The 26,593-nt window shown below is 31.2% G+C and overlaps 9 protein-coding genes and 1 pseudogene across 10 annotated transcripts, besides 24 other annotated features; 6 read left to right on the top strand and 4 right to left on the bottom strand.

Annotated features, from left to right (window-relative positions):
• Positions 1 to 28: part of a mobile genetic element that runs on past the window's edge.
• Positions 29 to 79: 51 nt separating this feature from the next.
• Positions 80 to 137: a mobile genetic element.
• Positions 138 to 174: 37 nt separating this feature from the next.
• Positions 175 to 233: a mobile genetic element.
• A 51-nt stretch (positions 234 to 284) lies between these two features.
• Positions 285 to 342: a mobile genetic element.
• A 51-nt stretch (positions 343 to 393) lies between these two features.
• Positions 394 to 451: a mobile genetic element.
• A 51-nt stretch (positions 452 to 502) lies between these two features.
• Positions 503 to 561: a mobile genetic element.
• A 51-nt stretch (positions 562 to 612) lies between these two features.
• Positions 613 to 671: a mobile genetic element.
• Positions 672 to 722: 51 nt separating this feature from the next.
• Positions 723 to 781: a mobile genetic element.
• A 51-nt stretch (positions 782 to 832) lies between these two features.
• Positions 833 to 891: a mobile genetic element.
• A 51-nt stretch (positions 892 to 942) lies between these two features.
• Positions 943 to 1,001: a mobile genetic element.
• A 51-nt stretch (positions 1,002 to 1,052) lies between these two features.
• Positions 1,053 to 1,108: a mobile genetic element.
• Positions 1,109 to 1,159: 51 nt separating this feature from the next.
• Positions 1,160 to 1,218: a mobile genetic element.
• A 51-nt stretch (positions 1,219 to 1,269) lies between these two features.
• Positions 1,270 to 1,328: a mobile genetic element.
• Positions 1,329 to 1,379: 51 nt separating this feature from the next.
• Positions 1,380 to 1,438: a mobile genetic element.
• Positions 1,439 to 1,489: 51 nt separating this feature from the next.
• Positions 1,490 to 1,548: a mobile genetic element.
• A 51-nt stretch (positions 1,549 to 1,599) lies between these two features.
• Positions 1,600 to 1,658: a mobile genetic element.
• Positions 1,659 to 1,709: 51 nt separating this feature from the next.
• Positions 1,710 to 1,751: a mobile genetic element.
• Positions 1,752 to 2,912: 1,161 nt separating this feature from the next.
• Positions 2,913 to 2,978: a mobile genetic element.
• A 636-nt stretch (positions 2,979 to 3,614) lies between these two features.
• Positions 3,615 to 5,285, bottom strand: TVAGG3_1034750 (protein kinase protein; the record flags this gene model as incomplete). Its single annotated transcript, XM_001296812.1, has 1 exon — positions 3,720 to 5,285. The coding sequence occupies one exon, from the start codon at positions 5,283 to 5,285 to the stop codon at positions 3,720 to 3,722; it is 1,566 nt and encodes a 521-aa protein (XP_001296813.1).
• A 753-nt stretch (positions 5,286 to 6,038) lies between these two features.
• On the top strand, positions 6,039 to 6,578 carry TVAGG3_1034740 (initiation factor 5A; the record flags this gene model as incomplete). Its single annotated transcript, XM_001296813.2, has 1 exon — positions 6,052 to 6,555. The coding sequence occupies one exon, from the start codon at positions 6,052 to 6,054 to the stop codon at positions 6,553 to 6,555; it is 504 nt and encodes a 167-aa protein (XP_001296814.1).
• A 461-nt stretch (positions 6,579 to 7,039) lies between these two features.
• Positions 7,040 to 8,160, top strand: TVAGG3_1034730 (endonuclease protein; the record flags this gene model as incomplete). Its single annotated transcript, XM_001294156.2, has 1 exon — positions 7,058 to 8,158. One exon carries the CDS (start codon positions 7,058 to 7,060, stop codon positions 8,156 to 8,158), a length of 1,101 nt encoding a protein of 366 aa, XP_001294157.2.
• Positions 8,161 to 10,285: 2,125 nt separating this feature from the next.
• Positions 10,286 to 10,322: a mobile genetic element.
• Positions 10,323 to 11,501: 1,179 nt separating this feature from the next.
• Positions 11,502 to 11,539: a mobile genetic element.
• A 268-nt stretch (positions 11,540 to 11,807) lies between these two features.
• Positions 11,808 to 11,855: a mobile genetic element.
• A 1,363-nt stretch (positions 11,856 to 13,218) lies between these two features.
• Positions 13,219 to 13,240: a mobile genetic element.
• An 839-nt stretch (positions 13,241 to 14,079) lies between these two features.
• Positions 14,080 to 26,593: part of a mobile genetic element that runs on past the window's edge.
• Positions 14,171 to 14,605, top strand: TVAGG3_1034680 (uncharacterized protein; the record flags this gene model as incomplete). The annotated part of the gene is made up of 1 exon (XM_001289710.1): positions 14,171 to 14,605. One exon carries the CDS (start codon positions 14,171 to 14,173, stop codon positions 14,603 to 14,605), a length of 435 nt encoding a protein of 144 aa, XP_001289711.1.
• Positions 14,764 to 15,289, bottom strand: TVAGG3_1034670 (annotated as a pseudogene). The gene has a single exon. A coding segment is annotated over exon 1 (526 nt).
• Positions 15,936 to 26,593: part of a mobile genetic element that runs on past the window's edge.
• TVAGG3_1034660 (uncharacterized protein) lies at positions 15,994 to 16,391 on the bottom strand (the record flags this gene model as incomplete). Its single annotated transcript, XM_051255310.1, has 1 exon — positions 15,994 to 16,391. A coding segment is annotated over one exon (398 nt), but the record flags the coding sequence as incomplete, so codon positions are not given.
• TVAGG3_1034650 (uncharacterized protein) lies at positions 18,533 to 18,958 on the bottom strand (the record flags this gene model as incomplete). Its single annotated transcript, XM_051255309.1, has 1 exon — positions 18,533 to 18,958. The coding sequence occupies one exon, from the start codon at positions 18,956 to 18,958 to the stop codon at positions 18,533 to 18,535; it is 426 nt and encodes a 141-aa protein (XP_051080883.1).
• On the top strand, positions 20,147 to 21,325 carry TVAGG3_1034640 (organellar and viral DNA polymerase type B; the record flags this gene model as incomplete). Its single annotated transcript, XM_051255308.1, has 1 exon — positions 20,147 to 21,325. A coding segment is annotated over one exon (1,179 nt), but the record flags the coding sequence as incomplete, so codon positions are not given.
• TVAGG3_1034630 (organellar and viral DNA polymerase type B) lies at positions 23,741 to 24,374 on the top strand (the record flags this gene model as incomplete). The annotated part of the gene is made up of 1 exon (XM_051255307.1): positions 23,741 to 24,374. A coding segment is annotated over one exon (634 nt), but the record flags the coding sequence as incomplete, so codon positions are not given.
• On the top strand, positions 26,141 to 26,431 carry TVAGG3_1034620 (uncharacterized protein; the record flags this gene model as incomplete). Its single annotated transcript, XM_051255306.1, has 1 exon — positions 26,141 to 26,431. The coding sequence occupies one exon, from the start codon at positions 26,141 to 26,143 to the stop codon at positions 26,429 to 26,431; it is 291 nt and encodes a 96-aa protein (XP_051080880.1).

The following is a 26,593-nucleotide window of genomic DNA, read 5'->3' as shown; positions in this document are numbered from 1 at the left end:
AACAGATTTGTCTGATCACAAGCACTTAAGACTTTTATAACAATAGAAATGTGTTTATGATATTGAAATAGTCAAATTACAATTTTTTTTTCTAAGATGTCTTATTGAAAAACAGATTTGTCTGATCACAAGCACTTCAATATCATAAACACATTTCTATTGTTATAAAAGTCTTAAGTGCTTGTGATCAGACAAATCTGTTTTTCAACAAGACATCTTAGAAAAAAAAATTGTAATTTGACTATTTCAATATCATAAACACATTTCTATTGTTATAAAAGTCTTAAGTGCTTGTGATCAGATAAATCTGTTTTTCAATAAGACATCTTAGAAAAAAAATTGTAATTTGACTATTTCAATATCATAAACACATTTCTATTGTTATAAAAGTCTTAAGTGCTTGTGATCAGACAAATCTGTTTTTCAATAAGACATCTTAGAAAAAAAATTGTAATTTGACTATTTCAATATCATAAACACATTTCTATTGTTATAAAAGTCTTAAGTGCTTGTGATCAGACAAATCTGTTTTTCAATAAGACATCTTAGAAAAAAAAATTGTAATTTGACTATTTCAATATCATAAACACATTTCTATTGTTATAAAAGTCTTAAGTGCTTGTGATCAGACAAATCTGTTTTTCAATAAGACATCTTAGAAAAAAAAATTGTAATTTGACTATTTCAATATCATAAACACATTTCTATTGTTATAAAAGTCTTAAGTGCTTGTGATCAGACAAATCTGTTTTTCAATAAGACATCTTAGAAAAAAAAATTGTAATTTGACTATTTCAATATCATAAACACATTTCTATTGTTATAAAAGTCTTAAGTGCTTGTGATCAGACAAATCTGTTTTTCAATAAGACATCTTAGAAAAAAAAATTGTAATTTGACTATTTCAATATCATAAACACATTTCTATTGTTATAAAAGTCTTAAGTGCTTGTGATCAGACAAATCTGTTTTTCAATAAGACATCTTAGAAAAAAAAATTGTAATTTGACTATTTCAATATCATAAACACATTTCTATTGTTATAAAAGTCTTAAGTGCTTGTGATCAGACAAATCTTTTTCAATAAGACATCTTAGAAAAAAAATTGTAATTTGACTATTTCAATATCATAAACACATTTCTATTGTTATAAAAGTCTTAAGTGCTTGTGATCAGACAAATCTGTTTTTCAATAAGACATCTTAGAAAAAAAAATTGTAATTTGACTATTTCAATATCATAAACACATTTCTATTGTTATAAAAGTCTTAAGTGCTTGTGATCAGACAAATCTGTTTTTCAATAAGACATCTTAGAAAAAAAAATTGTAATTTGACTATTTCAATATCATAAACACATTTCTATTGTTATAAAAGTCTTAAGTGCTTGTGATCAGACAAATCTGTTTTTCAATAAGACATCTTAGAAAAAAAAATTGTAATTTGACTATTTCAATATCATAAACACATTTCTATTGTTATAAAAGTCTTAAGTGCTTGTGATCAGACAAATCTGTTTTTCAATAAGACATCTTAGAAAAAAAAATTGTAATTTGACTATTTCAATATCATAAACACATTTCTATTGTTATAAAAGTCTTAAGTGCTTGTGATCAGACAAATCTGTTTTTCAATAAGACATCTTAGAAAAAAAAATTGTAATTTGACTATTTCAATATCATAAACACATTTCTATTGTTATAAAAGTCTTAAGTGCTTGTGATCAGACAAATCTGTTTTTCAATAAGACATTCTGATTCAAAACTTTAAATTATATCTCTACCTTATATCAATATCTCTTTTACATATAATATTAAAGCAAACAATGCCTTCCCTACTTAATTTTACTATTTTATTTTCAATTAATTTCATATTCTTTTATCTTTCACCTTTCTCAATATTTCTAAACGCAACTTCACAGTACATTACATTTAACCACCACTTTCTTTTTATCATAAATTTATTTTTTTAATCTTTATCTTTTTTATTTCTTTATTATTTTCTTCTTCATCTAATATCTTATTTCATCTTTCACCATCTTTTTAATATTACCTATTGTTAACTCTTTATAATAATCTCATTCTGCAATTTTCATAAATACATTTTCATATAAAATCTTCTCAATTCATTTCAAACACATTCAAAAATAAAATTGTGAAATATTAATATACTATATAAAACCAATATTTTATAATTCATTATTTTTTTGAATACTTCTCAATTTTTTCTTATTCAATTTTTACTAAATAATTTCTCATTTTCTTTTTATTCTTATTCATTCTACATGCTGTTACTAGTTTACATATCATTAGCCGAAAAAATAATCATATAACAATCTTACCACATGTTAAATTTTTGATACATATGATTATTTTGAAATTTAAGAAATCGATTTCAAACATTCTAATAATGTCATAATGCAATCAGACAAATCCCAATTATTATAAACACTATAACATCGATTTTGACTTTAATTTTGAAATCGATAAAATATCTAGAAGATAAAAACTCATATATTTTGAGTGTAAACCTATTCAATTGTATTTTACTAAAGGATATAGATTCATTCACGAACTTAAATAAGTGTTCACTACATTAAATTCTCATTATTTAAAATCTGATTATTTGGCTTGTTCTTTAAAATCAAGTTTAAAGCCTACCATAGTGTGACAGGTACATTGCTAGAGACTATACTACAAGTTGGGCTATTTTAATTATAAATTAAAATAATAATTTGCATTCGCATTACACATCCTAAGTCCAAATCAAACTTGACCGATATGTAATGATAGCTAATAATATATACTTCAATGCTATATAAATGAATACCCTTAGAAACAAATATAAAGAAAGATATGAATTTTTTAAATTTTCATTTCACCTAAAATCATTCCGATCCGTAAAGTATTGAAATCTATCCCGATTAATCGGGATAAAATTGAATGAGTTGATCCCAATTTCCCGATCAATCCTGATGCCAAAAGATAAGTCGCATATTATAGCTAAGAACAATGATATATGAAAATCCAAAAAAGACTAATATTCAAGGAGATAAAAGCTTAACAAAAATAACTTTAAAAGCTCTTTTCTGAGAGTGGTCTATCGTCACAACTTTTCTTCTGTCAAAAAAAATCTATTTAAGACTATTTTAATACTTAGATTTTTTTATTCAACGATTTGAAAATTTTTTTTGTTGACGAAATAATTAATATCAGGTATATAATAATAACAACATAAAGAAGCATTCAATATTTGTTCAAAAAAAAAATTCACCATTTATTCGACTCTATATTATTTTTTAATGATTCAAATATTGAATTCAATTAAAACAGCTAGTTTTTCAATATTTGTTTGATTTAAGGGTGCCGGAAAGTAAAGATATTAATGATATTGAAACATATATTCGTAGTGTATATTATTCAAACCTATATTTAGGTTGTATAGGTATGTGCCAAAGCAATGCCTTTTGTTAACTATGTTGTTCGGCCTAGTTTAGGTACCATATCATAAAGCTTACTCACACTCATTGCTAAAAAATTCTTAAATAATATCCATGAAAGATTGTATATCTATACAAATTTATCTGTATAAAAAGTCTCTAAAATATATATACCTCACTTCAATGTCAAAAATCATTTATTTCGAATGCAATAAAAAGAAAATTGGATGGAAAACGATAATAAACATTTATTAAAAAAATACATAAAATATCTCTCACCCTCATTTAGTTAATCTTCGCCTTTGCCTCAAAAATGGCATTACCTGTTTGGAGAGACTGAATCCTGAAGGTGAATCTTCTTTCTGGAAGCATGGTATTGATATATTACCTTGTTTTAATAGGGCTGTTATTGTTAACAAGGATCGAGTTATCTTTGCCTTTGCATCATAGCCTTTATAACGCTCAATTTTAATTCCAGAAATTGTTTTGAAGATCCTGTCAACAACACAAATTTCATTCATTGAGTTTGGAACTCTTGGATAACGTGATTTATGTGGTAATCGTAAATATTTTGATCCATCAGATAGCAATTTGTTTCCATGATTAGGAAGAGAGATGTTAACAGTTTTATTTGCAAGAGACATAGGATTGTTGTCTTCGGCTTTTGGAGAACTTAATTTTGAAATTGTTGAATCTTTAATTTGCATATTTAATTTTGCATTCAAACTAAGAGACATTTTTCCATTTAGTGCAGCAAACTTCCCTTCTGTTGCATTGTTGATTAATGTACCTTGAATTGGAAGAGCACGTGCTTCTTTCACGCCAATTGACGCAGATTTGCTTGTTACAAGTCGTTGAGCTCTTCTTTGTTGATTTTTTTGTGAGTTTTTGTTTATCAAGTCTTGAATCTGCTCTCTGCTTGGCAAAGGAGAAGGAATTAGAGGTGTAAATCTGTTATGAGATTTATGAATATCAGCTTTGATGGCTATAACTTCCTTTTTGACGGATGTGAGATCGGTTCCTGGGAAATAGCAATTACCATTTTTGAAAAGTCGGTAAATTCGACGAAAATCGGGTCTCCGTGCTGGATTTTCCATTGTGCAACATTGGACAAGCGCACGAAGAATTTTTGGTGCAGAAGACGGAATAAACTCTTGATGAGTACGTGCAAGTACTGCTGCTCCTTGAGCTGGAACCTGTTCATTGTAAAGTTCGGAAATTAAGGTACCGAATGAATACACATCTGATGCAGATGTTGGGACAGCTCCAGTAAGGACTTCTGGAGCACACCAGTAAGGATCATTTATGCGATATTGAATAGGTACCTGTAAAGCTAAAGCTATAGCTCCATATCCAAAGTCAGAAACAAGAGGGCGCATATCATCTCCAAGCATAATGTTCCGAGATTTGAGGTCACCGTGAACGATGTGCATTTTGTGTAATCTACGCAAAGCGTATGCAATTCCCATTGCAATTTTGGTTTTGTCTGTTGGATTGAGCCTACCGCTCTTAATGGCTTCATATAAATTTCCATTTGGTATATAGTTCGAAGCAATAATAATAGGATTGTTAAATATAAATCCGATAGGGGGATTTAAATACCTATTTGTAGCTCTCATGAGCAAAATATATTGAGAAAATAATTTGTTTAATTTTTCTTGATCACTATCTGCATAATATATTTGTTTTATTACTATATTGCGATTCGTGATAGAATATTTTGAAATGTTGGAATAACCATAATCTCCCGTTTCAAGCTTTTGCATCGGTATGGTATCCTTTTTGAGAAAACAATAAGGCGCAAACATTTCGCGAAATTCACGAAGGGCCACGCCTCTTGACCTCATTGGGGAAATTCAAAAATTGGTTGTTTTCAGAGATATCACAAAAATTGTATAAAAATGTAAAATATTTTTAACACAATTTTACATTTTGAAATTATTCTTCAATAACAAATGGTAATATGATTTTAAGTAATAAAATTATTGCGGGTAAAAAAATCTGGGAAAATTCTCCTCGAATTATGTAAATTTGTTTATCCTATACTTATGTAAAGCGATTAATCCAGAAGAATTTTTTTTTTCAATGGTTAGGAAAAATTATCTGTTTCAAAGTAATCTTTGTTCAAGCACTGGTAACGACAACAAATAGCCGAGTCATATCGCTCATATACACAATTCAATCTCATTTCCAGATGGAAATTCATTGCTAATTTAAATCTAGATACGTTTATTTGATTTAATTTAAATACCGATATATGTGGCTCCGATTATATATGCTTTCAAAGAAAAGTCATATAAGATTTTGAAATCATTGCAACTTATTATATTTATTGTAAATAAAATCGTTGGTGATGAAAGAAAGATCATGAAATAAATTTCATATATTTGCCACATCAAAAAAAGTGATAAAAATTGTCAGATATTATCCTTTATTTTGAGTAATAACCGCGTATTTTTAGCAAGATTTTCAAATGTCTTTCCCTTTTTATTTCCACATTTATTATAATTTTTTTAGAATTCATTGAAATGAACTCTCATTTCAGTATCAAAACCGTTTTTTCTTTGAATTACAGAATTTTGACTATTTTTGAATACTAGGGCCATTAAACTCATGTCTTCAGCCGAAGAAGAGGTTCATCATGATTTAGAAATTCAAGAAGTTGATGCTGGCTCTCAGGAAAAGGCTACAATTCCAGTCAACAAGCTTAAGAAGGGTGGCTACGTTCTCATCGAAGGCCGTCCATGCCGTGTTGTCGATATCACAAAGTCCAAGACAGGTAAGCACGGACACGCCAAGGCAGGCATTGCCGGCACAGATCTTTTCACAGGCCGTCGTTATGAAACTCACCTTCCAACATCTCACGAAATCGAAGTTCCATTTGTTGACCGTTCCGATTATGGTCTCATTAACATTGATGATGACCACACACAGCTTCTTACCCTTGATGGCACACTCCGCGAGGATGTTGATCTTCCACCAGAGGGCAATGAAATGCGCCAGCGTGTTATTGACCTCTTCAATCAGTGCGTTAACACCAACGACCAGGTTGTTGTTACAGTTCTTTCATCCAACGGTGAAAACCTCATTGTCGACTGCAAGAAGTCTACAAATTAAAATATCAATTGATATCAACATAATTCTTCAATTTTTTAGTATTTTTTAATTTCCATCGATTTACCACAATAATATATTTATTAAGCAGGAGCGATAATTCGTTAATTGCTTTTTCGTTCTCATTTTCTTAATAATTTGATCCGTTCTCCGTTTAGTAACGTTTGTGGGTTATCTACTGAATTGTTAAATGATTGTATTATTAAATCTAAATCTTTTAATTATATTTTAAATAAAACCACATCTTTGTAGCAATCGATAATATCCAATACATATATATGACTTAGATTTATATATTGTAAGTCATACAGTGCTTGTACTATGTTATCAGAGTGAATTTAATTTTTTGTAACTAATTTCGAATTTCCATTAATTTATAGTATCATATTTTATATAACAGTGATGACTATAGTTTAAACTTAAACAAAAGTGTTTGATATGATCTCAAAATCTTTTCGTTCACAAAAAAAAGTAACTAAACGTACAATTATAATCAGGTTCCGAAATGGGTATTAAGAATCTGATGAAATGGATAGAACAAGTTGCTCCAGAGGCAATTAAAACAATCAAGTTGGAGTCATTGTTTGGCAGAAAAATAGCTATTGATGCTTCGTTATCAATTTATCAATTTCTCGTTTCTGTTAGACACACTGGACAGCAGCTCGTTGACTCTGAAGGCAATACTACATCTCATCTTCAAGGTGTATTGAGTCGAACAGTTCGACTTATTGAAAGTGGTGTGAAACCAGTTTACGTATTTGATGGAAAGCCGCCAGAGATGAAAGGCGCTGAATTGGCAAAGCGTCTTGAACGTCGTGAGGAAGCTCAAAAGGAACTTGAAAAGGCAATCGAATCTGGGGATCAAGAAGCAATTGATAAGTTTTCCAGGAGAACGGTACACCTTGATAAAACTCAAGTTGAAGAATGCAAGCAGCTTTTGGAATGTCTTGGAGTTCCTTACGTGGATGCTCCTTGCGAAGCTGAAGCGGAATGCGCAGCATTAAATAAAGCAGGACTTGTTGATGCAATGGCTACAGAAGATATGGACTCACTTGCTTTTGCAACGCCACAACTTATTAGACATTTGTCATATGGTGCAAAAGGTGATGATTTACTTCAAATTGACTATAAGATTATGATGGAAAAATCAGGACTCACTCGGGAAGAATTTGTGGATTTTTGCATTTTAATGGGTTGTGACTACTGTGACACCATTAAAGGCATTGGAAAAAAGCATGCTTATGAATTAATCAAAAAATATCATAACATCGAGACAATTATCAAAAATCTTGATAAAAAATATGAATTGCCTGAGGATTTTGACTATGTTAGGGCCAGAGAACTTTTCTTCAATCATGAAGTTACAACAGATGTCAATCTCACATGGAAAAAGCCTGATGTTGAAAAAGTCAAAGAATTTTTATGTGGTTCCAGAATGTTCGCAGAAAGTCGAGTTGAAGCTGCATGTGCTAAGATTGTTAAAGCACGTGGAAAAGGAACTCAGATGAGAATGGATAATTTCTTTAAGCCGGCACCTTCTAAGCCATCTGGAGAAGATACAAAGAAGAAAAAGCCAGAGAAAACTCCACCCAAAAAGAAAAAGTAAAAAATAAACTTTTTTTTATAAATACTTTTTTGATTTATTCTTTGACTGCACTAACTGAGATGTAAATTGCGTTCTGAATTGATATTTTGAATACTAGTGAAACTTTAAAAAAAATTATAATGCATAGAAAGATAGTAAAAATAAGATAATATAAACATTATCAATTATGAAAATTTGGGATCAATTTGAATGAAAAATAAATAGCTTTTGTTTTAATTCAAAGAAGTTGAGTATTGAGCTTGATACAATTGAAAGAAGCACATTAGGATCAACAAATTCAAAAGAATATTTTTCAATACAACTGTAAATCAGACCACGAAGAGGTAGGGCAACGATAGAAAATTTTTGGAAAAAAAGTTCGGAGATCTTAAACGTATCATATTCCCTGCATGGTTTGGTATCTTCCGCCATGCGTTGTGCCAAACATATTGACACTTTCCAATAATTAATTTATGGTATGAGTCACAGAGTTAGATTATAAAAAGAAAGTAAATAATTGCAATTAGAAATCATATATGTCGGAAATCAAATGTTGATGAGCAGAAACCTTTTACTCATCATAAAAGAGATAAATCACTAAAGATTTGTATACATTAAAATTTGATATTTGGTGCTCGAAAACTGTCTGATGGGACTCCTCCAAAATGAACCAATCTATCGCTGAGGACCAAATTAGATGATGTGGATGGTGTATTCTCTAATTCTAACTTAGGAAGAATGGGAACAAAACGAATGACGACAACAACATGTCAAACATAGATTAAATATCTATGAATCAATAAAGTATACGTGCATTGAAGGTGATAACGATCACTTGAGGCTTATAACTCTTTGACTAAAATGCAGAATATTAAATATAATCATTTTTATATTTTTATACTGATAGTAATTAATATACTATCTGCTTAATAAATGGTATGATCAAATTTGTTTGAAAATTTAATTATGTATATGAAACTATGTCTTCTATATAAAAATCAAAATTTTCGGACGAACCTAGATTGAACCTTTATGAAAATCTATCATTTTTGTTAATTGAGTTAATATGAATCTTTTACATATGTATATATAGCATTGATAGCTTATATAATCATGGTTTATTCCATATTAACATATTTTTTCAGTTAAATTTGTTAATAATATCATGTAACAAATTAATTCAAGATTAGAATGTCTACAAAATGCTAACAAATAAGAACAAAATACGATTTCTCGACTTAAATTTTAATATGGAGTAGTTTTCGTTTAAATCTAATTAAAAATGAATAAACTTATCTGTACTATTTTCATTCAAAGATTTTAATAATGTAAATCATGCATTTTCATAATTCAGTACAGTTCTTTTTAGAATTAAAGTTGATGAGGATGATATTTGTGATTTAAAATAATTTGTTAATGTTCACCTTTTATTCATCACCTTGTGGTATGCCCTAAAGCAATAGCATTATCAATTCTGCTGAATTGATCAACTCAAAATTCCAAAAAAAATTTTAAAATTTCAAAAATGAAATTAAACAATTTGAATTTTCACATGAAAAAATCAATTTCGAAAAAAATTTGGAAAATCAAAGTATTTGATAATTAGTCAAATAATCAATTTACATCGTTTTTACTCATAAAAAACAACTAATTTTTGATTTTTGATATCATATTTGATAAATACTCATTCCAGAGTTGACGTAATGTATTAATTATTGTTAGAGATATTGCTTTCGCAACAAAATTCTTATTTCATGAAAGAAAAAAAAATGATTTTATTCCAACAAAAACAAGTAAACAGATGAATGGAAATGTACTATATTTTCATAAATGTAGTAATCAGTGTGTCAGCTTTTGTTTATCATGTTCGAGTCAAAATGTATTAACTTGTAATAAGAAATATTCGAAGATTATATGAAGTATTGAGCATTCTTTGTAGAAATATTTGTAATTCATTACTAACATATATAATAAAGTTTTTTTTCCTTATTGCAATAATTTTGTCTGATTTTAATAACTTTTCATGTATACGAGTTGTGTGAATATGCATCATAATATGCGTAAATATACTTATTTGCGACAAATAATGTGGTTGCATAATGGAGGTGCTAAATTTTGATTTTTAATATGGGGCTTTGGTATGTATTGTAATAAACAGAAATTCGTCAAAAGTGACAGCTCTCAATTTTTTGACATTTGTAAATTCTAAATTGAATGAGAAAAATGAAATAATACTAAGCATAATACAATATTCTAGATTTAATTATAATTAGGAAAAAGTTAGTTTTGAGAGTACTTTTCATAGGCATATAGAATGAAATCTTCTGAAAAATAATATCACATAAACTCATATTATTTTCTAATATATAACTATTTTATATAAAAATCAAATTCAATGATCTTAAAAGCGAAGGATAAACCTCAAAATTTACGAATATAATGAGTGGGAATATAATGCTTATCTATCATAAAACCATATGAAATATCAATTTTTGCTTTACGCCTAATTTTTGACGACAATTAGCAAAAAATGTTAAATGTTAACACTCAGTCCATTTGAATATGAAAAATAAATTGACTTTGATTAAATGTTTTTATTTATCATGCAATTCTTCTTGCGACCAAAGATTTGAATAAAAGTTCAAAAAATAAGATAGCTTAAAAAATAATATACGGTAGTGTTTACTAATAGATGAATAGTATATAAATTCTATTAAAATGGATTTGATCCAAAAAAATATATAAAATTTGATCATAAATAAAATCGTTTTAAATTACTTCTTCATTTAAATTATAACAATTATTTTTTGGTTTTATATTTTTTTGGATCAAATCCATTTTAATAGAATTTATATACTATTCATCTATTAGTAAACACTACCGTATATTATTTTTTAAGCTATCTTATTTTTTGAAATTTTATTCAAATCTTTGGTCGCAAGAAGAATTGCATGATAAATAAAAACATTTAATCAAAGTCAATTTTTATTTTTCATATTCAAATGGACTGAGTGTTAACATTTAACATTTTTTGCTAATTGTCGTCAAAAATTAGGCGTAAAGCAAAAAATTGATATTTCATATGGTTTATGATAGATAAGCATTATATTCCCACTCATTATATTCGTAAATTTTGAGGTTTATCCTTCGCTTTTAAGATCATTGAATTTGATTTTTATATAAAATAGTTATATATTAGAAAATAATATGAGTTTATGTGATATTATTTTTCAGAAGATTTTGTGTTCTTCTTCAAAATTTTATTTTTTTATTAAAAAGAATCTTTGCAAAATATACATTTACTTTAATTAATATTTAAAAACGTGCTCTATCAAAAGTTCCAAAAATTCAATATTTTAGCTTTTCTGAGGTGTCACTTTTGATGAATTTCTGTTTACAACATGATGAATTTCTGTTTACAACAGTATAATCATGTTCTTATCTCAACGTAGGAGTATTGGTGCAATATGATTAAAATTTACGAGGTTGATCTTAAATTGAATAATTCTGGAGTATAAATCACAATGCAGCTAATTCTATGTTAAAGATAGATACAGATTGTAGTAATCAATTAGGAAGTACAAATTCATTCTTTCATTTCTGTCGTATTGAGCAGAAAGGAAGAGATCATAACCCTAGGAAAAAAAGCCCAAATTTGTCACTTTTCATAGTACGTTAAACTCAATTCGCTCGGCGAATGCCGAGCACACGTACTCATCATTCAACATAATATTCTCATTCTTTGGTTATTATAGTGCCAGACAACACAAGATTTCAAAGAATTACTTGAGTTTTCAATTAATCTTAATCCGATTTTAGATTTATCGAGAACTCCATCATCACAATCACATACTTCAGTGCGGTAACTACAATTATCCATATACAGAAGGAAGTTCTTTTCGAACAACTCATTTGGAGTCTGTTTTGGAAAGAACTTCTTTCTGTCCGACTTAATTTCATAGTTCCTGATCAACCAAAAGACAGAAACCACACACTATCTACTTAGGAAAGGAGTTCTTTCTAAATCTTCCTTCAATTGAGATTTTACGAGAGATAACCCTTCTATTGCACTTAAAAATGAACATTTTGATATCTTTAGTATCACACATGGTCATATATAGTATTTCATCTACATGAATACATTCATCTTTCGAAGTCTCTCATTAAATGGGAGGCTTCGAAAGATGAATCGTTTTATTCATACAACTTTAAATCTCGAACACATTTAGAGAGTGAGTATATCATTTTATTCTTGTTTTGAGTTTATTCTGATTCAAAATTGCAGTGAAAACAGAAGTTCACACATCATATCTGAATGTGAGCTCATCTATACTTATACGATCTCAATACCTCCACTCTAAGCATAAGAGGTGAAGTTATATAAAAATTATCAGATGCGTTGAAGTCTCAAAAGTATTGCCTGAATGCTTGTTTCATATTTGTCCAAGTAGTTTCAATGAATAAATGTATTGTTTTTTATAATTTCGATTTATTTTTAGAAAATATTCAATATAAACCTTTATTGTGTTATTTACATCTCATAAATTCTCTGTCTAAATCATATAAAAGCGCGTTTTACCCCTATGAATCAAGAAATTCATTCAATATTCATGGTATATTTATTAAATTTATACGATTTACTAATAATCAATATTATATCCTCATAAATAGCAATATATTTTGGTAATCTATGATAATCATATACAATATTTGAAATCAAATTTTCATTAGTTTAGGTTCCTTGTTAATAGTAAACCATTATATTTATTACTAATAATAAAATCTATGTGTCGTATTGAAATTCAATAAAATTACTTATTCGGTCCAAAAAAACAAATTAGATAAATTTTTTCTTTTTTTATGTAATTTTTGTTTTTCATTTTTCTCAAGATCCTAAGTTATGTTCTAACTTTTGACATCATATCCTATCATGCTAGGCTATATATTATAGCATATCCAAAAGGCAAGGAAATCTATCAGAGAAGCCTTTTTGACCTATCGTTGCCCTACCTCTGACCACGAAATCCTTATTCATTAAATTCAAAGCGCAATTCAATAAACATGATGAAAGAATGGTTTAAGGGTATAGTAAACTCAAAATTCTAGAGTTTTGAGAGTGCCAATAAACACTATAGGCCTATATATATCTATATTTTAAAGGAGAGGTTACGCCATAATATTTGATATTATAAATTATTAATTCAAAATAAAAGTAGAAAATGAAACTAATTTTATTCTAACCTATATAAATATATCAATAATCTAAAATGATTATAGTCTGAACTATATTTTACCAGATTATCAAATATAAGAGAAATGAAATAAGGCATAAAAATATCATAGCATAATTATTGGATAAATGCATTAATAAATTATTTATATCATAATGAGAAAAAATCAAAATAAGAAAATGAGCATAATAATAATTTAATTAAAAACAAAAACAATAAATAAAATGTAATTTTCGTTAATCAAAGTCATCAATGTCTTCGTGTTCTGATTCCCATTCGGACTTGAAAACTTGATAATCTCCTCCTGGTACACTCTGAATGGATTTTTTGTATTTGTTCTGTTTTTTAGAACCTTTTGTAACAGTTTTTTGTTTCAATATCATTTTGGAGTAACAATTCTCTTCAAATGATTTGACACAATCTTCTGGAAGTGGGGAAGATGTAATGCTTTTTGTATATCTCCGAGAAAATGCTCTGAATCATTCCATTCTAAGATTGCAACGTTAACTCTAATGTTAATGTTCTTCCAGGCTCTTGATTTGTCCAAATAGCATGCAATTTTGGAGTTAAACGCTTCATTCATGCAGGTAGATCCAATGGAAGAAACTTTGGAAACTATGGGTGTCCATTTGTGAACCCAAGTTAGTAAGACTAAGTCGTGTACTGAGGCACTGCGCGCCTCCGTACACCACTTAGCGGTTTTGACACATAAACGACTTCACTAACGAATTCACTACCGTCCTCACTAAATAAAAAATAACCTTATTTTTATTTTTTTAATTTTTTATTTCATTACAAAGACATGTCTGACTACATTTACTATGACTCTTTCCCAGAACGTTTCCGTGAACTATTCAAAACTCAAGTAAAACTGAGAAACATGCATTTTAACAAAGACAGACCCATTGACGATGAAAGAAACCCTGAATATATTATAATACCTTATGATGCTAAATTTATTGCATACATTCCTTATGGTCGCAGAGGAACGAAAACTATTTCAACAAAGAACAAAAATTATTTCTGGAGCGATGAAGAAAATTGCCTTATCTACATAAATGCATACTTAAATAAAGCTACATATTGTACAAAAGAAGGTTGGACTGGATTTGAGCTCTACATATACGACGACGATGGAAACAGACGTTGTGTATACCCATACGATAATATGTACCATTGTTTTCATCAAGCATTAAACGAATACATAGTCAGTAAGGGTCTCATTCCTGCTGAGTAGAATGTTATATTTTTGTTCTGTCATTTATAAAAAAATAAACTTAAAAATTAATGATATCACCACCCTCACACGTATGAAAACATAGCACAAAAATAAATTTAGGTGAAGTGGTGAGATCTCACCTCTTTTTCACCTGTTTTTTCACCCTGTTGAATTCATTGCTTTATAACTCTCTTCCTTGGTTTCTTTTTAGTTGCTTTCTTCACGTCTGTCTCCAACTTGACTGTCTTTCTTCTTCGTCCGTAATGATACCAATTACTTCCACCAGTCAATGGGTCAAATGGTCGTTCATAAGGGTTTCCATACATTCCATAAGGTCCGTATGGATAAACCGCTGGGTGGAGAAGAAACATTTTCTTTAGTTCCATCGACTCTATTTAAATGCATTGTTTCACCTTTCATCTGGTCATTAAAGTCTTTTGCGTGTTTTGCAAACTCATCGTCCTTTCCTAAAGCATTTTCTGACTCAGTCGCAACCAAATTGGATGCTTTATTTATGAGCCCTATTTTATTTAATCTTAACTTCTTTGCAACCCAGCCTCCAATCTTCCCTTTATTTGCATCTAATGTCTTCGAAACCCTTCCTCCACTCATTTTATTTACTGCGTCATAAGCTCCAAGTGCTTTTGCTCCAAATGCTAATGCTTTTGTTCCCATTGCGCCTAAAGCTGCCCAAGCTACCATTTACACCATATTAAAATCATCTCTCTTCAATATTATCTCATAAAAGTTCTCGTTACTGGAGAAAGTCAATGAAACATAACATTCTCACGGGCTTCGCCTCACCGCTTTGCGGTCTATCTAACTTATTTCTTATATCATCTATACGCTTCAAAATGTCTGAACAATTGCTAACATCTTCTACAACAGTTATTTCATCATGAATGACCTTCAAGAACAAGCTCATTTAATATGCTATTAAAATCATCTCAATAATGAGTCCATCCTTTCCATCTTTAGGTAGCACAACATCTTTCATTGAAGAAGGTTCGACAAGTCTTATGTTAAACTTACTGACAAAGTTTGTTATACTATAATGCTTCGGTGGCGAATACATAGTTTGAAAGACATAATATAGATTCTTCAGCAAATTCACTTATACTGGATTTTATAACAATGTTCTCACGAGACCAAATACCACCAATTGACAATCTTGTAAGCAATCCTGCTGAACCTTCTACTGTAAACGTCGATGGTAACATTCCACGAAGGTCATCTATTGACATCTTTGAGTCACTGAATTTAAATATTTTCTTAAAGCAATCGTCATTATCTAACCATGCAATAGCTTTGAAGTTTTCATTCGAATATACATCTGCTTCATTAAATGTAAACCTGACTTCTTTGCAGAGATGACTTTAAAATCTATTGAGTTTGTTTCAAAATTATATGCTATGGTAACTTCTGAAGGTAATGGATGCCCTTCCGCAGTCAGTTGTTCTCTCACTACCGTTTGAAGCTTTGTATTAAAAACTTTCATGTCATCTCCTGTATCTAAGTTCACATACACAGCAACAGGGAAACTATCTTGCTTCTTTGTTTCATCATTATATCTCAAAACATTAAAGTTCTTCAATAATATTGTTCTTCCTGCTGGAATACTTCGAACCTGTCTGATTTCAATAGCTTTCTCACCTCCTACATACTCTACCCAGTGTCTTGGATATTCATAAGTATACTGACTTTCTTGAATTTTGGTTGGTTTCATCATAACGTGTTCATAGTATATCTTTATACTCTTGTCAGTTAGACTCGGTGCTATGTTCTGAATATTTCTGACTTGCATTTTTAATGGAGATAAAATGAAGCATTTAATACATGACGTAGATGAAGACATGAATGAAACTACAGACAAACTTAACTCTTCTCTCATTCTTCCTTTCAGCAAAGATTATGAGTTCTGTTCAAATGGTGTGTATTTCTATTGTGGAAAGATGGGTTCAGGTAAGACATTTAACCTCATTCGTCATATACTCATAACAGAGCGTTTAGGAAACGACTCTTACTATGACCAAATCATTATATCAGCAACTTCAGACTCTATGGACTCAACAGCGAAAACATTTATGTCAAAAGTTCAAGCCTCTGTCGTTAAAGTTCCAGACAGTGAACTCATTGAATTTCTTCAACGTTACATTCGACGTAAGAGGAAATATTATGCCATCGTTGAATTTATACAGTCAGGAATGCAAAAGACTTCTGAGGAGATGGAAAGAATTATTGACAAACACCACTTACGTCAATACTCAGGAGTTTACGATATGAAACGAAACGACTGACAAACTACATTCTATCAAAACTTTCAAAATACCCCTTCAAAAAGTATCCTTCAAACACTCTGCTCGTTTGCGACGACTTCGCCGGAAAAGGTTTAGTGTCAAAACCAGACTCACCATTAGCTAACATCATAACTAAAGTCAGACATTACCATTAACTGTAGCAATACTTATGCAAACATGGCGTTTCCTTGCTTTAAATATAAAACGTCTCATAACTGACTTCGTTATCTTTCAAGGTTTCTCACGTTATGATATTGAACTCATTTGGAAACAGTCAGGTATAACATTACCTTTTGAAGAAATTTGGGGAAGCATATAAGTCTCTCATCTCTCCTCGTTCATACCTTGAGATTCATATCATGACTAATACCATTAAAGTCAAAAATATTCCATGGGAACGACCAACATTGTTTTAAAGTTTAACCTTCAATTGACTGATGGTAAACAAATTCCATGCATCTCTGTCGCCATTTCTGTTAATATTTTTGCTGTCATTCATATCATCCACTTCCCCATCCGTTAGCTTTTGAGGATATGCGTTAGAATAGCTGTTCTTAAATGAAGGCTTTTCACCTTTGAGAGCATAAACTCTATAACTTTCTGCATACTTTATGTTTGAACCTCCTGAGCCATCATTGACATAAATTTTTATAGGCTTCCACCCTTTGTTCATATTCCTGCTTCTTCCCTTAGCTCTTTTGTTCAGTAGTTCTACATCTTTATACACAGCACCTGTCTCAGTGAATTCAACAATATTTTCATTCGTTAGCTTTACATTCAAACCCTTGTCGAGTATATTGTTCATTTCATACATATAAAAGGTTTTTATTCTATATGAAATGAGAAGCAAATCCATCTTAGCTGGTGCCGTTAATGTTCCAATTGAACCAACATCAAATGTTGACTCACGAACGACAAACAATATTGTCATAAAGAACTATAGTTCAGAGTGTTTGAAAGAAAAGAACCAGAACTGAAATCCGTGAATTTAAACTCAGCTTCAAACGCTAACGCTACATCAGATGTTAAGTTAGAGTATCCACCACTGGACCAAATTCTTTCAAGAGAAGCCAACGACAACCCTTACACAAATGTTCAAACAAATCCTTCAGATAACGTAGACCATTACCTTCTTCAGTTATACCAAACAATTTTACTCAAAGACGATAAGAAGCTTTTGACAAATCTTATAAGCAAGAACCAAATAATTCTAACAAAGGAGGACCTTGAAAATGTTATCTCACGAATAACAGGAAACAATGTGTCATTGACTATCTCGACCCTGAAATCGAATGCTGTGGTCAAACTCCACTATTCATGAAAATAGGTAACATCCGCATCATTGAAACACCAGGAACTACAGGAGTTGAGTTTAAGTATAAATATTCGAACGAGTATACAAAACTTTCAACAGAATATAAACTTTGCTTGAAATATGTTTTAGTAAATTAAAGCAATTTGTAATATCTATCCAAAACTTCTTCAACAGTATCGAACTCATCTTCATAATGCAAACCTAATCTTATTGACTTGGTGCAGTTTTCACTAACACAATATTTTTCTGTTCTCTTGACTGACATAACTAACTCATTTGTTTCATCAAACAGCAACAACCAAAGTTCATGACCTAATACATAACATTCATACTTTATATTTTTAGCTCTGAGTTCTCTTGTAAGCTGTTGCATTTAATATTTTCTAAAAAGTCAACTTCAACAGTCATTCGCACTGGTGCCTTCAGTTCTACAGGCTCTCCTTGAAAGTCAACAAGTCTGAATTGCATGTCTTTCAAATTATGAGGACTAATGCGAACCCATTTACCTAAATGAGTTGCTATGACAGGAACGTTTGGAATGAACATTGAATTGACTGCATAACAGAAGGATTTATATTCTACTGAACCTTTACTATTAACTCCTGAAATGCCTGTGACATTAGCTATTTTAGACTCAATGTACAAACAATTACCATAACATACGTATGGAACAGATTTCATCTCAATCGTTTTGTCAACACTTTTCAAAGGAAATGTCATATGGTATGCTCCTAAAAGAAGTTGAACTCTATGACTCATTCGTGTTATCTTGAACTCTTTCTTGCTACTGAACTTCAATGTTCCCTCAGAAGAGAGTTCGACATCTATGTTGTCAATAGTTTCTTCATTTATGAGAGTATTATGACTCCAGCAATTTTATCTATTCTATACTCTGCTCTGTTAGGAAATGTTATAAAACTTCTTTTGTCATCTATTTCAATCTCTATGAAATCTGTTTCATCTGTTATGACAAAAGTTGCGATAGTATTGAAGTCAACAACTCTGAAAGCAAGCGCTTCATTCTGAAGACCTAAGTTTGTTTGTAGCTTTACTGTCCCGTATTCGTTTGGGTCTGTACTTTGCAAATAGAACAACATTTTATTCTCATTAAAATATGACTATTGCTGCATATGCGTATGAAACAAATGAAGCAAGAAGAGCACATGAACTAGTAAACGAAAACTCAACTTTAACCATTGAAGGCAATGATTTAGTCATTGACGATGGAAAAACTAAAAAAGTCATTGATTTCGATACTTTTAACACTTATGACCCATTCATTACAAAGCAAGGTTCCATCATAAATGATGGAACGGTGCAATATATAAATTCTACAGTAGATGCCTCATTAGTGAAAGTACTGAATGTTCTCATTGAATTGTTAAAGAGCTTTCGATTTGACGACAACATTAATGCCTAAAGAATTTAGTCATGAATGAGAAACAAATTCTCGGCGTTGCTGGTAGCAGTAATGATGTACACCTTATGACATTAGAATATTATAACGAACATAAAGATGAACTGAAAGGAGAGAAGGGTGACACCGGACCACAAGGACCACAAGGAATACAAGGAATACAAGGAATACAAGGACCTCAAGGCGAGAACGGTTTGGATGGAAAGGATGGAAAAACTGCTAAATCATGGATATGGGACCTTATAAATACTGGTTTAACAGCTGCTTCATATGGAGTTCTTCAATACCAAATCGGAAAGATATGGGCAGTACTTGGTGAAGAAGCTTTAGATGACGTTAAAAATGCTTTGAACTTCATTTCAAATGGTTCGGATACTATTAAAACTTTATCTGGTTGGATGCAAGAAACAAGGAGTCAAATAGATACTGTAAGACGTATAGCAAACAATGCACGTACGGGATTGGATACTTTACGAGAAGCACAAAATACACTAAAGGAAGCAAATGATATTCTTGGCTCAGTATCAGACATGCATGAAGATTGGCTTAAAGGTATTGACAAATCTTTAAAAAATCACAGTCAGTCTATTGCTGACTACAAGAAAAGTATAGATTTTTTACATAGTGCTATGGACGTACATGATGGAAGCATAAGGAACTTACTTAATGCTAACAATAACTTACCAGGAACTATTAAAGCATTTATAAAGTCCTTTGTAAAACCTGGTGCTCTAACATTTAGGTCTTTGAGAGCAAGAGCATTGAAGTCAAGAGATGCAGAAACTCCAACAGAAGGAACTGAAACAACAGAAACTCCAGAAGAACCACCAAAACCAACAGCTAATGAAATATTGTTCGAATATTTTCCAAGGTACTCTGTTCTCATTGCATACATTCAAGAAATACTTAAGAAAGCAGACTTGATTTTAGGAGATGATGAAAGTTCTGTATATCTTTCGTTCCAGTTTCAAATAGCAGAACTTTTGAGACAGATATGCTTAATATATGACAACATCTCTGATTTCACAAGATATGATGACGACCATGACCCCGAACACGGTGAAGAAGAAGTTTTACAAACATCCATTAAGACAGGAAAGGTTTTAACACAAAGTCTCATTATTGACACCAAAGATGGCGAAGTGGACGTTCTTCAAGAGCTGAAGAAAAATACTTCTTCGGGAGGTGGTGGTAGGCATGAACTTGAAATAAATGAGATAGAAGAGAAATTAGCCGAAAAAGCAGATAAAGAACATAAACACAATATCTCCGATATAAATGAACTTCAAGCTACATTAAATAGTAAAGCAGATAAAAATGAACTTGACGCAATGAACAAAGTTTTGAAATCTCATAAACACAATATCTCCGATATAAATGAACTTCAAGCTACATTAAATAGTAAAGCGGACAAGAACCATGTTCATTATATAACTTCAGACGAACAGATTATAACGGACTACCATGGATATTTAACACGAAGTGATGAAGCGAAGACAAAAAATGTTAATGAAAGAAGATATAAATACATTCGTGCTAAAGGTTATGACATAAGCTGTACTGTACAGTATGATGTAGCTAAAGCACCAGAAGCATTTGGTTATACCGGTGAAATTTATGCCTCTACTTTCAATGTTAACGGTGTATTAGTTGAACCAAGATTTACTTTGAGAGTTAAGTCAAAAATAACGTTTGAAGATGCTATTAAAAGTAAAGCTGACAAAGTTGAACTCGAAGCAATGAACAAAGTTTTGAAATCTCATAAACACAACATCTCCGATATAAATGAACTTCAAGCTACATTAGACAGTAAAGCTGACAAAAATCATACACATAACTCCTTCTCAACTGTTAGAGCAGACGACATAATATTGAACTATACCCTTGGTTCAAGTGCACCTTTAGAGAATCCAAGTACAAGCGTAAAAGATACACTAAACTCCTTAAATAACAAATGTATGAATATCGAAGGTCATGTCAGAAACTTTGAAACACATGAACTACCAGCAATGTTAGATAAAAAAGCAGACAAGAACCATACACATGATTTCTTCACAACTGTTGCTATAGAAAGTATTGAAGGAACGGTTGAAGGAACTGGTGGGGATGTATTATATTGTAAACCTCCTAACTTTCCACAAGGTTTAACATCGGATGACGACATAACGACGATGAGAAACATTAGATGTAAAGATGTTTATGTCATGAAGGATGAACATAATATTAAATTCACTGCTCAAGATTTATATGACAAGAAAGCAGACAAAACAGAGCTTCAAACATTAAAGACTCAGATTCTTCAAACATTATATCCTATAGGCTCTATTTATACTTCAATGAACTCAACAAATCCAGCAACAGTTTTAGGTTTTGGTACATGGCAGCAGATTGTAGACAAATTCTTATACTGTGCTAACTCTTCAAAGCAAACAGGAGGTTCGAAGAAAATTACTGAAGCAAACCTTCCACCGCACACTCATACAGGAACTACAAACACAACAGGTAGTCATTCACATTCAATAACAAAAAGAGGTTATACAAATCTTGCAGCAGGTTCGGATAGACAGGGAATGCATAGATATGATATTTCAAGTGACCCAGTAGATTCAAGCGCAGGTATTTTCTGTGGAACCGCAGGAAATCATTCACACACTTTCACAACAAATCCAACAGGTTCGGGTGAAGATTATATGCCACCATTTATGACTGTATTTGCATGGTACCGCGTTCAATGAACGCGCTTGAGCCTAGAATAAAATCTTTAACTTTACATAAATGAGCTTGAAGAAAAGTATTCGAACAACATCCATGGAGGTCATTTAAGAAGTTCAATGAAGCTGCAAAGAGTTGGGGATTTACTAACAGAGCTGAAGTGAAAAGGTTCTTTGACAAAAATGTTGTACATCAAACAAAAATAAACCCTTACGACTACTTTTTACCAATTTACTCCAACACTCCTGACGCATACCAATTTGACACTCTCATTCAAAGCAGAAAAGGAGGACATAAACCATTCCTCATCTTCATAAATGTTAACACTCGTAAAGCATATGCATATCCAATGAAAAATAAAGGAACTCGTGAAGTTTTAAGAGTTTTGCAGACGTTCGTGGCAGAACATAACCCAAGTACTTTAACATCAGACCAAGACAGTGCATACCTCAGCAACGAAATCACAGAATTTCTCATTAAGCATAACATAACTCACTACACTACTGAAGACCATAACCATAACATACTCGGCATTATAAACCGCTTCATAAGGACGCTCAGAGATTTAAACCAAGAGCGAGACTTTACCGAAGAAACAATGAAACATTTTCTCGAAGTATATAATTCCTCAACGCATTCTACAACAGGCCATACACCAAATTCAATGACACAACAACAAGAAGAAAAGTATATACAAAAGAAACGAAGTCAAACACAAAATATCAGAAATTCAACACAATTTACCCTCATTCCTGGAACAAAAGTTCGTGTAGTTCTTGACGACAAACCGTTGACAAAGAAACGTTTAAGGTTAAGTCGAAATTATTATATCGTAGACTCTACGCAAGGTAATGGATATCTTATAAAAGCTGCCGACGACTCTATTGCGTTTTATCCTCGTCATAAATTAGTCGAAAGTAGTAATGGCAAACTTGCTGAAACCATTGACGAAGCAAAGCGAGGAGTGGTTATTGAAATACTTGGCTACAACATAAACGATGACACTTATAAAGTAAGATATGAAGGAGGCGTTGAAGATGTTATAACATCTAAGAACTTGAGAGAGTCAAAGCCAACACATCTGGGACCATTAGAGCGGGAGTACTGGAAAGACAAAAATATGCCAGAAAGAATAAGAAAATTCTTCTAAACTTTTTCGTTGGATGTAAATCAGACAAAATATATTTTAGGTGAAGAGGTGAGATCTCACCTGTTTTTTCACCTGTTTTTCACCCCCGTGAATTTTCATGAATTTTCACAAAAGACCAAAAATAATGTTTAGGTGAAGAGGTGAGATCTCACCTGTTTTTTCACCTGTTTTTTCACCCCCGTGAATTTTCATGAATTTCCTTAAGACAGAAAAAATAAAGTTAGTTTTATTTTTATTTATTTTTTTATTTTGTATAAAAGATATGATTTCAACAATCGGCACAACAACAATTCAAACAACAACAGCACCAAACTCGTTAGTCATGAATCCAACATCTATGTTAGTAGAAATGAAAAGCTTCATTCCTTCTTCATATACTTTTGAAACAGAAATCCAGAAGATAAAGCAAGAACTTTTAACAAGTAATTTAGACTGTAGTGCGAAAGATGAAACAAATGAAGAATATCTTTATGAAATGCAGGACATTATTGAACATTTACCCAAATTGCCTGAAATCCAACAGCAAAAACTAACTATTCCTGAATTCGACGAAATAGAAGTGAAACCAACTGATTCAGTAGAAATAAAGAAGTTCATACGTAAAGTAAATTATGAATTCCTTGGTTTTCATTGCAACCATAAAGTTATGGACAAAGATTGCGACATGGTTTATAAAAACATTTCTGACATATATAAATCTGAGGAGTTTAAGACTTACGATAACTTTGTTTCATTAGTTGCAAAATGTGTTTGGGAAATAAGAGATAAAGATAGAAGAGGCAAAGTATGGAACGAACAAATAAGACCCACTATGTTTGAGATGAAGAGAGCAATTGACGCCTTAGTTGTTTTAGCTGGTTTTATTTCAATGTATAACGCAAAAATGAACCCGCAATGTTCAAAATGTAAGGCAGCAATTAGGAAATATAACTACTCAGTCAAAGAGATAGAAAGAATGAGAAACGACTATGCAGACTTAAAGAAAGAAGCAGAAAAGCCAGCAGAAGATAAAATGAACATGTTAGAATTTCTGAACAAAAACTATCCAACAGCAGAAGATTTCCTTCTATCTGACGTCAAGAAGAAGTATAAAGAAACCTTCGGTATTGTTAAAACTTTTGACATACTGACAGAAGAAATAGAAGCTACGAAATTGTTTAGGATTTCAAATATACATCGTACAATTCATGTAAAACGCTTGTGAAAAAACTGGGGTGAAAAAACAGGTGAAAAAACAGGTGAGATCTCACCTCTTCACCTAAACATTATTTTTGTTCAAAGCTTCCACGAGAGAAAAGATTCCTCATTCGCTAAGGATTCCAAAAATGAAAAAATCATTGATTTCGGCTGAGAAAAAACAGCAAAACCCTTCTTCCACGGGAACAAAGAAATAAAGAAGAAATAAAGTAAATTTTTATTTATTCCCGTGGAAGATAGAGCACTTTTATGACACTTTTATTCACGACAAACAAGACAAACAAAGAAAATAAGAAAATACGGCGCTGTCGCGGTTCGAACCACAGACTCTGACCCCTCCATAACACCACCTTAGACCACTGTGCTACGTAGCCTGTCGACATAAGATTTTATAAATTGCATATTTGACGTAAATTTATTTCCATCTAGCTTCCCACCGCATAAGATATTCATACGTGTTTGTAAGACATTCATTAAACTTCTTTTCTATTGCATCTAATCTTGCGTTATTTTTTTCAATAACTTGTCTGTATTCTTCATCATCTCCAGCAGTGTTTGGGTCTTCACGTTTAAAATATTCATTGTTAACCAATTTTTATCTACAAATTTTATTAGTGTTTGATTCACTTCGTTATGATAACGGTCATATTCTTTCAATACGTAAGTGAAGACAAAATGCGTCGTACCTTCAATCTTAAAGCTTAAAGAACTTTCAACACAGTTTTGAGGGTCTGTCAGTGCGTCAATGAGATAGTATTCGAAGTCAGTCAATAATCTTTTTAAAGTCATTTCATACAGATAAAATTTAATGTTGTGAAGAAATAGTGTTTATCTCAGAAAAAATAACGCTAATTTTATTTTTATTTATTTTTTTATTTTGTATGTAAAGACAGTAATGACAACATCAGAGAACACAACAACAGTTATAGTCCATGAAGCCATAAATGAAGAATACGAGTACATACAATATAACAAACAGTTACGTCTCATTCGTTCAGTCAAAGATGACATGTACCAAATGCAAAGTATTTTGACAGCATGTTATGCTCCAGATACTAAACTTCCTAAAGACTGGTTTAGGAACCAAAGCACTATTGAACTATTAAATGAAGCACAGCGAGACATACTTTTTTCTGAAAACAGTGAAGAACAGCGAGTAGGTAAAAAACCCCAGTCGCCAAAACTCTATGAAAATCGTGAAAAATTGCCAAACGGTTTGAGAGGATATTATGTTCATAGACTTCTTGTAAATGCTGTAGCAATGTGGGCTTCACCTCGTTATGCTTGGTATGTTTGTAAACTTCTTGACGAAATTCACAGACAAGAACGCGAACAGATGGAAAAGAAACTTCAAGCAAAAGATGAAGTCATTGAATCCAAAGACAAAAGCATACAGAAAAGAATACCGCGTTCAGTACCAAAAGGAAAGGAAAAGAACTATAAGTATATGATTTATACTGAAGAGATGGAAAATGAAGAAGACAGAGATATGATTATGTTGCATTTAGTCAGAAGAAACAACAAAAGCTTTTATGACCTTGCTAAGATTTACAAATCTGACAGAAACTGGTTCTATTGTGAAAACTTACCGATTTCAATGACACCGAATGAGCAAATAAAGGAAATTGTCAAAAATACTCTTCCTCAAACACACTATGACATCAAAGGTTGCACAATACTTACATTCAAAGAAGACTTACCATTGTTAAAGGAAAAAATAACAGAGTATTTCGATAACTTCAAAGAGGAAGAATGAAAATCTAAGCTAATTTTATTTTTTTTATAAAATTTTATCTCATATGAAAGAACATGAATTTAGAATATTCGGAACTCATGACAGAAGAAGAGAACGAACAACATGTAAAAGATTATGCAAAATTTCTGAAGACATACAAAGCATTTAAACAATATCTAAATG

The sequence above is a fragment of the Trichomonas vaginalis genome, chromosome I (assembly GCF_026262505.1).
Source record: "Trichomonas vaginalis G3 chromosome I, whole genome shotgun sequence".
Classification (NCBI taxonomy): domain Eukaryota; phylum Parabasalia; order Trichomonadida; family Trichomonadidae; genus Trichomonas; species Trichomonas vaginalis.
Note: the sequence above shows the minus strand (reverse complement) of the source record. Positions and strands in the feature narration are given on the sequence as shown.